This window comes from Pimephales promelas, chromosome 1, assembly GCF_988280905.1.
Source record: "Pimephales promelas chromosome 1, fPimPro1.hap1.1, whole genome shotgun sequence".
Taxonomy (NCBI): Eukaryota; Metazoa; Chordata; class Actinopteri; order Cypriniformes; family Leuciscidae; genus Pimephales; species Pimephales promelas.
Genome location: NC_142769.1, coordinates 28,431,858 through 28,446,444, shown reverse-complemented (window position 1 = coordinate 28,446,444; position 14,587 = coordinate 28,431,858). Strand labels below are relative to the sequence as shown.

Below are 14,587 nucleotides of genomic sequence, written 5' to 3'. Positions count from 1 at the left end.
AGACCTTTATCTTAAAGATCCAGTATAATAGGATTAACATTGAATCATTGAAGATCGTTTCATCATTGACTGTAACCGAATGTGACGTGCTGTTTGAATGCTGAATGGAGAATGACTGACAGGCGCAGAGAGGGAAAAGTTTGTGTTCTTGAATTTAATGACTTAAATATTAATTTCTATATCACATAATAGCTTCAGAACACTAATAATACAGTACACAAAAACTTTATGGTACTTTAGAAAGTTTTTGTGCCTTTGTGCCTAACAGAATAGTATATGCACAATATAGAATTTGAATCAGCCTCGTCAAAGATGGCAGTGTCAGAGCCGATACCGATCCTGAGTATCTAATCGGCGCACTTCTTTTCAACAGTCAAATTGAAATTGAAATTGCTTGAAACTCAACAGATACATCACATTTATTAGCCAGTAGACGTGCAAAGTTTCAGAAACGGGCAATGTGCAAGGACTAAATAGCGCCACCTTTTGACAAAAGTGGGGTTGTTAGTTTTATCTACAGTTACAAAAATCGGTATATACATTGTACTCCTCAAGCCGGACAACTTTCTAATACATAGTCATTAGCTCGGACCAAGAGGAAGTCAGATATTTTGGTTTGAATATGGTGAGCCTCTCTCTGAGCCTACGTCCCTGTATGGCAAGCCCTTTTAACATTTAAAAGCTAAGTTTGCCTGTCCGGAATTAACATTGTAGATATCAACAACGTCTTTCTGTCTATTCGTAATTACATTTTGGATAGTTTGTATTATCATTTAAGACATCTGTAACATAATTGTGACTAGTCGAAATGACAGAGTATGGCAAGCCGTTTTAACATTTAATCATGAAAGGGCCAAAGCCTTCGGCACCGCCACCCGGGTGCCTTTAGGTAACTAAAGGAACCGGGGTTGCGGTGCCACCGGCTTGGGCCCGCCATCGCTGCTCGCAGCTATATTTATTATTATTATTTATACGACTATTTGGGCACTTTTGGGGCCCTTAACATGCTCAAAAACTCTTGAAACTTTGCACACGGGTCAGAATCCGCGGCCATCAGGGCAGGGCTGAAGATGGTACCCGGGCGTGGCAGGGGGGCTAGACAGCGCCCCCCGGAACGGGGTCCGAAAACTTGGTCCATAACTCAAACACGCTTGCATGTAATAATATGAAACTCGGTACACATGTTGATCTCATCGTTCATATATACCTCAAACTATTACTTTTTACCCCAGCCCAACAGGAAGTCGGTTATTTAGGGTTGTTCATAAAACACTCGCAATGGAATTTGAAGTACTCCTCCTAGAGAATTCAAACACACGGCACGAAACTCGGTCAGCATGAAGTCAAGGCATTGAGGATGAAAGTTTGCGAGGGGATTTTTGATATCTCGAACGGTTTGGCCGTGGCGAGGAAACGAACTTATGGCGAGAAACGTGAAACAGGAAGTGTGTCAGAACTTCAGCATACATTAACTGATCTTGATGAAACTTCAGCAGTTTGTTTGCTGTAAGAGGACGATCACATGGATGTGAATATTGTGAGTCAAAGTTATAGCGCCACCAACTGGCAGCAGGAAGTGTGTCACTTTCAAAATGCTTTGAAATCACCCTCTTATTTTTACCCGATTTGCTTCAAACTTAATCTGTATAATGTAAATACATAGCAGATGAAGACCTGTAAATGGATTCTTGATATCTTTGATACTGTTGCCGTGGCAACGCATCAAACTTTAAAATTCTTTTTTTTTGATGATTTTGAGACTCTTAGCGGCTTTTGGGGCCCTTAACGGGTTTGAAAACTCTTGAAACTTTGCACACAGGTCAGATCCCACAGCCATCAGAGCCGGGCTGAAGATGGTACCTGGGTGTGGCAGGGGGGCTAGACAGCGCCCCCTGGAACGGGGTCCGAACACTTGGTCCATAACTCAAACACGCTTGCATGTAATAATATGAAACTCGGTACACATGTTGATCTCGTCGTTCATATATACCTCACACTCTTACTTTTTACCCCAGCCCAACAGGAAGTCGGCTATTGAGGTTTGTTTGTAAAACGCTCGCAATGGAATGTGCAATACTCCTCCTAGAGAATTCAAACACACGGCACGAAACTCGGTCAGCATGAAGTCAAGGCATTGAGGATGAAAGTTTGCGAGGGGATTTTTGATATCTCGAACGGTTTGGCCGTGGCGAGGAAACGAAATTATGGCGAGAAACGTGAAACAGGAAGTGTGTTATAACTTCAGCATACATTAACTGATCTTGATGAAACTTCAGCAGTGTGTTCGCTGTAAGAGGACGATCACATGGATGTGACTATTGTGAGTCAAAGTTATAGCGCCACCAACTGGCAGCAGGAAGTGTGTCACTTTCAAAATGCTTTGAAATCACCCTTTTATTTTTACCCGATTTGCTTCAAACTTAATCTGTATAATGTAAATATACGGCAGATGTAGACCTGTGAATGGATTCTTGATATCTTTTAAACTGTTGCCGTGGCAACGCATCAAACTTTACCATTCTTTTAGGATGCTTTTGAGACCCTTAGCATGCTTCAAATCGCATGAAACTCGACAGACACATCACATTTATTAGCCAGTAGACATGTGCAAAGTTTCAGAAACGGGTGTGGTGAGGGCTCAGTAGCACCACCTTTTGACAAAAGTGGGGTTGTTAGTTTTAACTAGAGTTACAAAAATCGGTATGTATATTGTACTCCTCGAGCCGGACAACTTTCTAATTGACACTCATTAGCTAGGACCCACAGAAAGTCAGATATCTTTGTTTGAATGTAGAGAAAATCTTAGAATTTTGCCAGTCTCTCAGTGTCTCTCTGTGTGAGTGAGAGGAGGGGCACCTGTCAGGTTAATTTTAACCCTTTATTTGCTGTGTGCGACTTCTCTGGCATTTTCGGGGGCCTTAACATCCTCTAAAACTCTTGAAACTTTGCACACGGGTCAGAACCCATGGCCATCAGGGCCGGGCTGAAGCTGGTCATCGGGTGTGGCAGGGCGGCTCGACAGCGCCCCCTGGACTGGGATTCGAACATTTGTCCATAAATCAAACACACTTGCGTGAATTAATATGAAACTCGGTACAATTATATATCACATCAGGCCAAACAACTTTCGTGCTCTAAGTTTTACGACAATTAAAATGGAAGTTGAGAATTATGGGTTGTTTGAATAGTTGTCCTAGGAGAAATACATCAAATTACAACGCATGTGTTTACCAATAACAACCAAACTCGGTGTGCAGGAAGTCAAGACATTGAGGATGAAAGTTTGTGAGGGGATTTTTGATATCTCAAACGGTTTGGCCGTGGCGAGGAAACGAAATTATGGCGAGAAACGTGAAACAGGAAGTGTGTTATAACTTCAGCATACATTAACATATCTTGATGAAACTTCATCAGTGTGTTCGCTGTAAGAGGACGATCACATGGATGTGACTATTTCGAGTCAAAGTTATAGCGCCACCAACTGGCAGCAGGAAGTGTGTCACTTTCAAAATGCTTTGAAATCAACCTCCTATTTTTACCCGATTTGCTTCAAACTTCATCTGTATAATGTAAATACATGGCAGATGAAGACCTGTGAATGGATTCTTGATATCTTTGATACTGTTGCCGTGGCAACGCATCAAACTTTAAAATTCTTTTTTTTTGATGATTTTGAGACTCTTAATGGCTTTTGAGGCCCTTATCGGGTTTGAAAACTCTTGAAACTTTGCACACAGGTCATATCCCACAGCCATCAGGCCCGGGCTGAAGATGGTACCTAGGCGTGGCAGGGGGGCTAGACAGCGCCCCATGGAACGGGGTCCGAAAACTTGGTCCATAAATCAAACACGCTTGCATGTAATAATATGAATGAAAAACTTCATCTGTATAATGATGAAAAACAGATGAAAAACTTCATCTGTATAATGTAAACATACGGTAGATGTAGACCTGGGAATGGATTCTTGATATCTTTTAAACTGTTGCCGTGGCAAAGCTTCAAACTTTGAAATTATTTTAGGATGCTTTTGAGACTCTTAGCATGCTTGAAATTGCATGAAACTCAACAGACACATCACATTTATTAGCCAGTAGACATGTGCAAAGTTTCAGAAACGGGCATGGTGCAGGGACTAAATAGCGCCACCTTTTGACAAAAGTGGGGTTGTTATTTTTATCTACAGTTACAAAAATCGTTATATACATTGTACTCCTCAAGCCAGACAACTTTCTAATTCATAGTCATTAGCTCAGACCAAGAGGAAGTCAGATATTTTGGTTTGAATATGGTGAGACTCTCTCTGAGCCTACGTCCGTGTATGGCAAGCCCTTTTAACATTTAAAAGCTAAGTTTGCCTATCCGGAAATTAACATTGTAGATATCAACAATGTCTTTCTGTCTATTCGTAATTACATTTTGGATAGTTTGTATTATCATTTAAGATATCTGTAACATAATTGTGACTAGTCAAAATGACAGACTATGGCAAGCCGTCTTAACATTTAATCATGAAAGGGCCAAAGCCTTCGGCACCGCCACCCCGGTGCCTTTAGGTAACTAAAGGAGCCAGGGGTTGCGGTGCCACCGGCTTGGGCCCGCCATCGCTGCTCGCAGCTATATTTTTTTTTTTTTTTTGCTAAAATGTTTAGAGCATCAAAATGTTTACTGATATAGCTGATGGAAATGCCAATTATCAATCATTTTTTGCAAATGTCGACAATTTTTTTGTTTAACTTCACGCACGTGAATTCTAGGTGGATACTTCAAATGTCACGAAAAACTAATTGGGAAACAATTTTTGTTATGAAAAGGGCTTTAAAGGGATACTCCACCCAAAAATTAAAATTATGTTATCATTTACTCACCCTCAAGTTGTTGCAAACCTGCACGAGTTTCTTTCTTCCGATTAAAGTGCCATGGAAACATTTGCAGCTCGTTAAAACTAAAAATGTGGCGTCTGTCAAATGAAAGAAGGCTGTCGGATTTTCCAAAGCTGACAAAAATAAAGGTAAAATACATGTTACTTCTGTTTCTGAATAAACTTAATGTCATAAAATTACGATTTTATGGTCTCTAAAGCTTGCTACTTGATGAATAATGCAATTTATTAATATGCAATATAATATTAAATCAAACAAATTTTAGAATTAAGAAGGCATCAGCTAAGCAATAGACAATTTAAAAAGATTAAATATAGGCCTACTACGCAAATAAAAGCCGCACGCAACTGTCTGCAAAAATCAGCAGCAATATGAAGTTTTTGAAACCAGAACGAAAAACTTTCACGTCAAACCACGACTGTCTTGACTGTATGTTCAAGGCTTACATTAAAGATTGTTGCTGTATAACCAAATATTTCACTGTACTAATCTTTTTTATGGATCCTAATATTTTGCATAGTCTACAGGACAAATGAGCTGTCCAAACCCATGGGGTTCGTCCTGTCAGACAAGCTGTCCCTCTACGCTGTGATTTTTGATTTCCTTATTGTAGCATGCATAAGTGCTGCAATGGTAGAAAAAAAAAATAGTAGACCAGTATCAGAAAAGAACTAGGTTGGGGTAAAGGAGGAAAAGGCGAAGTTCAATGAAACACAGACACCAGGTTGCCGATCGTGCCACATTAGAGATTATATTTTAGTGATACAAGACAACAAGAATTTACATTATTTACACATGCACATAGATAGGATTCAGTTCAAAGTTGTTAATGAGCATATACAAGCATTTCAGAAATTCATACTCAACGATCAGTGCTCAAAGCCACATCAGTTCACACACACAATCCACGAACCGGGCAGAATCCAATGAGTTGGAAGTAAAGTCCATGAGATCAGCATTAATGTGTGGGGGTGTGTGAAGATAGATGAAGGGAGCGGCTACAGCGCCTCCTACCGCACCGGCAGATGCGTGCACTAAATCTTCAGTTCAAGGCCTTGTGGCTTTCATTACTTTTTCATAATCTCATTACTCACTGAATTTTACAAATATTTGGGATGCAACAGATACAATCTAATTTGCGATACGTGAAATTATGAGGGCCGGTGTTTTTTTTTTTTTTTTGTGTTTTTTTTTTTAAGCAATACAACAACCCATGTGACAATGCAGTTGTTTTTTTTGTTTTTGTTTTTTAAGGGTTGACAACATTATATACAGCGTTTGATAGGGAAAGGGCCAATTGGATGGAAACAGGCTGGAGACAGCAAATTTCACAATCCTTTTTTAACGCATATTCATTTTGTTGATAACAAAAAGTGGATGTAAACTTGGCTATTGACTTCTTAAATGTGTTTTAATTAAGCTACGCATATGTGCAATTAATATTTGAAGCCAAGTTCTGTGTCGGGTTCAAAGTATTCTGACCGGGCTCAAGAACCGAGAGAGAGAAGTTTGTGTGTGTGTGGGGTCTCCAAGACTGGATGAATGTATGACTGAGGAATGCTTGCTCAGGGCTTGTGTGTGCATTTTTTCAGTTATATATGTAGTTTGCTCTTCTTGTGTGAATATGTACATTTGTGTGAGTCTGGGTAATTGCTTTATATCTGTGTTTCATAGCCCTGACTCACTAATGATTTGTCTTGGGTTGGTATTGACAACCTGTAACTCTGGTTGCTTCACCCAAATGGTGGGCTTTTAGTTTTCCCTTTCAAGTCTTTTTAAATTTTCTGCTAAACATATTAGACTTCCTTTGTAAAGTGTGATATTGCTGTAATGGTCTTTTTTTAATTGCGATATTATGCTTTTTTTTTTTTTTTACAGATATGCTTAGCAATCTTTTGCATAGCAGGCAGATATTAGCTGTGCATTTCATAAGCTGTGCATTTCATGCACTATTTTAATAGTCTGAGAACTGGGCTGTGCTATGTCGTCTTAAAGCACCAGTCCAATAAAGGTTTAACAAAGGCTTAAAAATAATTGTAAAATCGTGTAGTTGATTGGCATTACAATCCCTCATTTAAAAAAAAAATGACAGCTAATTATAGTAAATTGACAGATGATGAACTGAACACAGGACTAGTTTTGTTATTCAGTACAATCAGTACCTCTTTAATCATCAATGACTCCTCTATTGTCATTCATAATACAAGGATTTATTAACTGTTATTTGCAGCTCATTAAGTGTATAGGTCAGTGTTGTTTGTTTTGTGTGTATATATATGTGGTGGTTTGGAAGCGCCCTGGCTTTCTGTGGGTGTCTGCTGCCCTTTGCCTAGGTGTGTGTGTGAGTCATTCTGTACGCTGTGTGAATGTATGTTTTATTTCAATTCCCAGTCATACAGCTTCTGTTAATTTATTTTATTTTTTATTTTATTTTTTTGGCCTGACTAATCTGCATGCCCTCTCGCTGGTTCCTGTCCTAACAGGGGGTGTCATTTGATCAAGTCAATAATCTGCTGATTGAGCCTGCTCGAATTGAGGAGGAAGAGGTCTGTACCTACTCTCTTTCCGCCCAAACTCCTGCTCTTTTCCTCGCTCTCTCCCTCTCTGTTATTCATTCATTCACTCATCATTCACCCGCAGTTCAGGGGATCACGACCCACCATACAATTCCTTCATTAATCCAATCCCGTTGGCTAGGGAAACGCTGACTAACACTTACTTATCACGACTGTAATGAATCTTAGTTTTTGGAGAAGAAAACATTGCACTGTTAACTGAAGATAGGAAAGGAATTTTCTAGGTTGAGTATATTCAAAATTTGACTATATTGTTCAATTTGTAATTAACAAAAATAATTGAATACAGTGTAATATGAACTAAGGCAGTTGCTGTGGTAATCAAAAACGTCAATATGCGATTTTTTTTTTTTTTAAACTGCCATCAAACTTTAAAGAAATGTTTTTCTCCAAACTAGGTTTTATTATTGTCGTCCTGCTTCTCTTTTTCTTCCCTCTTTTCCACCGCCTCTGTCTGTCAGGCTCTGCCACCTAGGAGCAAGTAGCACACATGAGCTGGTGGAAACTTTTATTGATTTTTCTTTTTTTTTTTTGCAGCATCTTATTACAAGTGTCTCTGTCTTGTCTGATTTAAAATGAACAAGACCCACAATAGTAGTGCTAAAATAATACATTTTTTTATTTGCCTTAAACATATATGTACAATTGAATGTTCCAGAATCCCCTAAAATTAGTCATCCTATAGTTGCTTATGAAATGAACAGTTTGATTTTGTTATTCTCCAAAAATAAACCTGTCATTATTGGGTTTTTTTTCACACTGCAATATAAAAAGAAGTGAATACAATGAATATCCCATTTTACAATATGTTACCATTGATATTGATGAAACTAATTTTAACATAAAGACATTGATACTCTCTCTCTCTCTCTGAGAATTAGCACAGATATATGGATAATGAATGGCGTAGTACTTGCATTTTCTAAAAAGTCAACCCTGATGTACTGCACTCTTTGCACTGATTATTTTATTTATTTTGAAATTTATTTCATCCAAGGACATCATTCTGTCATCTTCAGTTTTTTCCCCCCATCTACCCACTCACTAAACCCACTTTGCATGGCTGCTGCTGTAGAATCAACCACATCTAGTCCATCACACAAAAGATTTCACCACCCCCACATTCATTTTGTGATCGTTGGTTATGTCATGGTGTGACTGTTTGGTGACATGTGCCCTCACTTAATCAGTCAATACAAAGTTGTTTTTTGATTAGATTGTCATTAGTCATTTATTTAGTCATTTAATCTGTCATTAAGTTTATTATTATATTAAATTAGTTTTTCATGTTCCTATATCATGATGACATTATCAAAAAGGACAAATAACTATAAATTGAATTGTTTCAGCCTTCTTTTAGGCTATGAATCTGTGATAGTACATTGTTTAATGACCATTAGACTTGAACTAGATGTGGAGCCATCATTTCTGCCATTAATCTACAAAACTTGACTCGATACAAGTTTTGAGACGGGTGATGTTTAACCCTGAGCATGTGTTCTATAAACAGTCTGCATTAATCAAACAGATCATTAGTGCCCTGTCCAAGTAACTCTGGCCTCCTCTCCTTGATTCTTTAGACCTTTGACTATTTGATCAAATGCATAGTGCTATGCATTCATATGCATAATAGTGGCATAATAATCAGATTTTGTGCCATCAAATGTCCATCACTGATCTTGGATCAACAATGTTGCTGTAGTTCATTGTTACTAATTTTATACACACTACCGTTCAAAAGTTTGGAATCAGCATGATTTTCATGTATATATATATACATACTTTTCAGCAAGGATGCTTTCAATTGATCAAAAAAGATATTTATAATGTTACAAAGATTTCTATTTCAAATATGTGCTTGTTTTTGAACTCCCCATTTATCAAAGAATCCTGGAAAAAATATGTGTCAATGTTTCCTCTAAAATATTAAGCTGCAGACCTGTTTTCAACAGTCTCATAATGAAATGATCTGCAAATATTGAAGCGATATTTGAATTGTCAGATTTCACAGAAAATCACATGGTGTATGATGGGCACAAACTTTTAAGATTTAGACTATAATTCCATCCAGTCAGAGGATATATCAAATATGTTTGATATTTTGTTTTCAAATTTATTAAATTGACAGTCAGTCCACCTGATCCAACTTACAAAGTTTGATGTTTCTCTTATCAACAGCATTTTTGTGCTTCTGATTTATTTCAAATTGTGTTAAACTTACTTTGGACGGTTTGTCCAATGATCCTTAAATTTCAGCTCAATTGTTTTTGTATGTACGTAAATGAATGCAACGTGTAAAATATCAAGGAAAGGCGGCTGCTGGTTGGGACAAGATATGCGATCTGTCTGAACATGGATGCAGTCTTCACATTAGTGATATTTCCTCTATAAACAAGCATGCACTGCATGAAAGATTCATGTTTTGTTTTTGTTAGTTATTTTGTTCTGTCAATTAAGTCGTGCATATTATAGCAAATGTCTTGTAGAAACATTGTGTAGGTTTTTGTTGTGCACTTTTCTGTAAATGTCTGATCTCTGTTTCATCTGTAGCTAAACCTGTCCATCTTGAGGCAGACTGGTGGGTTAGGCATCAGCATAGCGGGTGGGAAAGGATCTACGCCCTATAAGGGTGACGATGAGGTACGTTTCAATGAGCTCTCATGTAAAAGATACATTTCAGTAAATGCTTTTGTGTTTGAGAGTGTTGTCAGCTTGTTTTAATGTACTGCGCATGTCCTTTTCAGGGTATTTTCATCTCTAGAGTGTCAGAAGAGGGCCCTGCAGCTCGTGCTGGGGTCAAAGTTGGAGACAAACTTCTTGAGGTGAGCATTGTTATAATTTTCGCCTTTTGAGTTGCCCCATACAAAACCAGTCATCCATGCAGCTTTAAGTCCTCCAACTTTGTATTCATCGGGTCTTAGGTGAACGGAGTAGACCTGCATGGAGCAGAGCATCACACAGCTGTCGAGGCCTTGCGTAACTCGGGCGCAGCCGTGGTTATGACCGTTCTACGAGAGCGCATGGTGGAACCAGAGAACGCCATCACCACCACACCATTGCGACCAGAAGATGATTATTTCCCCCGGGAGAGACGTTCCAGTGGGGTGCCTTTCCTCCTGGACCCTTCCTCACCTGCTGTTAGCACTGGACCTTCACAGCGACTAGCCACTTGTCTGATCCGCAACGATAAAGGTTTAGGTTTCAGCATTGCTGGAGGGAAAGGGTCAACCCCGTACCGAGTAGGAGACACGGTAAAAACAAGACGCTCTTCCAGATACACTTGTGACTTGCCTTGTGGTAAATATTTTATGGTGTGTTCTTTGCTTTGGTGTCAGGTTGTTTTATCTCTGTGTTTGTTTACGGAGCACAGGACAGGTCGTTCGTTCGCTCTGTCCGTATGTTTAACAGATTTAACAGAAATGTATGGACTCCATATGACTCTGAATGGTGCTCCTCATCACCTCTAGGATGTGTGACCGAGGCTGTGATGATTAGAATTACAGGGACTGACACCCGATAGTACCAATAGATTACAGGATGGCAGGGGATGAAGTATTTTTGGATCTCTGCTGCAGACACGCATCAAACCACCCTCTATCTTTCTGACACACGGCCTCATTTATGCACCACTTTCACGAAGGAGTCCGTCACACATTAGCACATGCACACTCTAGCACACTCTAGGCTGAGTAAGTGTAAGTCGTGTTTTTGTTCCTCTGCTTGACATTTGCGCTCTCTTTTACTAACAAGTTGATTTCACCAACTTGTCTGTTTGATATTGAGTTTTCAGCATGCAGTGTTCTGATCACACTTCTAGAGAACATACTGTGAAAGTGCTGACAAAGGTGGCTTGCAGACTATCTGCATATCAGTTGTCAGATTTTGCTTGAAGAATGAAGTGGTCTTGAAGGTCGTAGATTGTTATTTTAATACTACATACTCTAAATTACATTTTTAGAGTTTAAATAACCCTTTTTTACTATAATGAGCTGTTAAAAAAGGCAGGTAATTTCAAGCTAAGGTCAGCGGGATATTTTCTGCTTTAGAGGCATGTGGCATTGCAGCATGTTACACCAGCATACTCACTAGATCTTAACCGCAATACAGGAGTGCTGTAAAATAGCACTGCAAGTGATTTTGGCACTGTCACTTCTACAGTGTGACCTTTTATAATTCTTTGTGAATGTAAAAAGCAGTGAATTCACTCCTCTGTCTCAGTAAATAGGCTCATTTATAGCTTATTTTCACTAGTGAGATGTGAGAATTTGGATGTTTTGGATATCTTTGATTTAAAAGAAATAATTACTACCGGTATATTTAGCAAGGATGCATTATATTGATCAAAAGTGACTGTAAAAAAATATATAATGTTACAAACAAATGCTGTTCTTTTGAACTTTCTATTCATCGAAGAATACAGAAAAAATGTTATGCAGCAATGTTTTCAACATTGATGATAATAAGAAATGTTTCTTGATCTGCAAATCATCAAGAATGATTTCTGAAGGATCATATGACGCTGAAGACCGGAGTAATGTTGTTTAAAATTTAGCTTTGCAGTCACAGGGATAATTTACTCTTTAAAATAAGTAAAATAGAAAAGTGCATTTAAAATTCAAATAAATACAGCTTTGATGAGCACAAGAGACTTCTTTCAAAAGCATTTTTAAAAAATCTTATGGAGTTGAGTTACAGTTGACTTGACTGTGTTGTCCTGCTTTATTCTCAGGGAATCTTCATCTCTCGAATTGCTGAAGGAGGAGCTGCTCACAGAGATACTGTCCTGCACGTGGGAGACAGGGTCATATCAGTGAGTTCATCCATCTCTTGCACACACCTTACTCTCAGTCTCTCTCTAGTTTATTTTAGAGTTAAAAGAGTAGTTCACTTGAAATAAAGTCCGTGTGAACACCAACACGTTTTTGTTTTACTATACCTTTAATAATAGATTTTTTTGGATTTTTTTGTCCTATGTATTAGATGGATTGAATTTAGAGTTAGTTTCAGCAGAGTGCAATTGTGCGGCCTTCTGATGTTTTACTGTGCTGCACATCATAACTGTTCTGCTTCACACCATGAAATGCCACTGTGTAATTGTGCACCTGGTAACCTTGCTTGTATTACTACTCAGCAATATGACAATTATAATCCATAACCTTGCTTGTATTACTACTCCGCAATATGACAATTATAATCCAAACTGTTTTGTCTCCCTTGAGCCCTCCTTTTTTTTTTTGGCTGCTGCTTCCTCTGTCCTTGCATGGGTTTTCACTAACACACTTCTTGCCTGCTTGGTGTCGGGTGTGGTGATGGGAGGTTTTTGACTTATTCTTTGGGCCTGCTGTCATGGTAACTGCATGCGTTACCATAGCAGCTGCCGTTCTGTCACCCTGTGGTAAGCGCCGGTACTGACTGGCCAGTGCTGACCTCTGTTTGTCACCATGGTGGGAATTCTTACTTATAAACAATGTAACCAGAAATCAAAAAAGTCCATCCTCACATGAATCAAAACCGATTTAGCCACATGCCTTTGCCCTGTAGAGAGAATCTCTATTATGCAGTTTATGTGAAAATAATGAACACAGTAGCTTTAATCTGCAGTTCCAACACAACATATCATGTGTCAAGATAAGACCCAGATTGTAATTAAAGGACAAGGTTTAAAGAATTGAATAAAAATTAGTCAATATCTAACGTGATGAATCAGTTAGTACTATTACATACATAGTTATTCTCAAGTTAAGAGGAGGTTTTTATGTACAGTAGTCAGGCTACAGTCTCTTATCTGTCCAGGTATAGACGACATAATACGTGATCGATTTGAAGGATTAAATGCAGGTTGTGTGCCACCTCCATCTTATGGAGCAAGTGCATAATCCTGGGGCAAATTTTAGTTTGATTAATATTTTAAGATGCTGGAGAAAGTCAAGCTACAATCACTTTTTCCAGATCTGTTAGTCTGGCTTCCCCAAAACCAGGCTGGTATAGTTCAGTCAGACTAAAGTGTGTACATGACATTTTAAATGGATTAATTACTGCTTTTGTCCAAATGTAATTAAAGTTTTATAATTCATGTAATCGCACTTACTATCAATTGTAATTATAACTCATCCTGGACTAAACCCACCTTTTATGAGTGAAAGGTCCTCTAACCAAGGCATATGAGATATATCTGCAATGCATCTAAATGTGACGAGCTGTAGTAGAGTTTGGGGACCGTTTTCAAAGGCTGCTCTTTTTGTACTTGCTCTAACACACTACATGATCTTACTACCTATAGCATCTCCAGCACTTCCTCTTTCTCCTATTGCACATTCCCTTCTCTTTTCTCTTCCCTGGTCAGATGTGTATCAGTTTGGTTTGCATGATTTTTCACTGAGAACCCAGGTTTTTAAAACCAAAGTGGAAATCACTTTTCCTTTAAGCCTATGAATGTATGAGAGGACTCAGCATTGGCTTTCACCTGATCCAGATCAGTCCTGTAAAGGAACATTTTTTCCCCCATCTCACTCATGGAATCTTTAATGTTCCTCTAAAACCCTACTTACAGCATTTAAGGCGCCAGTAAGACATCACAACTCAGCATAAGGGGCTTTTATCTGCCCATTCTGGGCATATTGGCCCTCTATGACCCTCTGGTGTTTGGCTGTCACTTCAGATCAATGGTGTAGACATGACAGAGGCCAGACATGACCAGGCAGTAGCGCTGCTTACTGGCACCTCCCCCACCATCACCCTCCTGGTCGATCGGGATCAGGCCAGTGCAGGGGGCGCCTCCCCTCGAACTCGACCTCATTCACCCCCTCCTCCAGAGCCATCTGACTCACCTGAGCAAGAGGAAGGAGGAGACGAGCACCTTGGAAACCATCTCAACTGTCCCATGGAAGATGAATACCCCATTGAGGTGCGAGCTCTAACTAAAAGTTGACACTGAGTCTTTGGGGAATGTGTGAGTGTTGATAAATGCTGGTTGCTGTAGTTTAATCTCATAACAGCTTCATTTTGATGTTTTAATGCCTCACTCAACAGAGAAAATGGTGCACGGTATGAACATTACATACTGGATTCATTGTTTTAGGATTGTGATTTGGCCTTTTGATATTGACTCTATTGCTTTTGCATTTTATTGA

At 39.0% G+C, this 14,587-nt stretch overlaps 1 protein-coding gene across 15 annotated transcripts in view; it reads left to right on the top strand.

Annotated features, from left to right (window-relative positions):
* The window catches only part of scrib (scribble planar cell polarity protein), a 125,218-nt gene that overhangs the window by 83,764 nt on the left and 26,867 nt on the right, over positions 1-14,587 (top strand). For 14 of the 15 annotated variants that reach the window (XM_089129385.1, XM_089129386.1, XM_089129393.1 and 11 more), the window contains exons 16-21: positions 7,365-7,427; positions 10,008-10,097; positions 10,202-10,279; positions 10,379-10,708; positions 12,187-12,267; positions 14,116-14,361. In XM_089129385.1, the coding sequence (XP_088985511.1) occupies positions 7,365-7,427; positions 10,008-10,097; positions 10,202-10,279; positions 10,379-10,708; positions 12,187-12,267; positions 14,116-14,361 (888 nt within the window). The remainder of the gene's footprint in view (positions 1-7,364; positions 7,428-10,007; positions 10,098-10,201; positions 10,280-10,378; positions 10,709-12,186; positions 12,268-14,115; positions 14,362-14,587) is intronic. The other variant, XM_089129388.1, reaches the window with a different exon arrangement.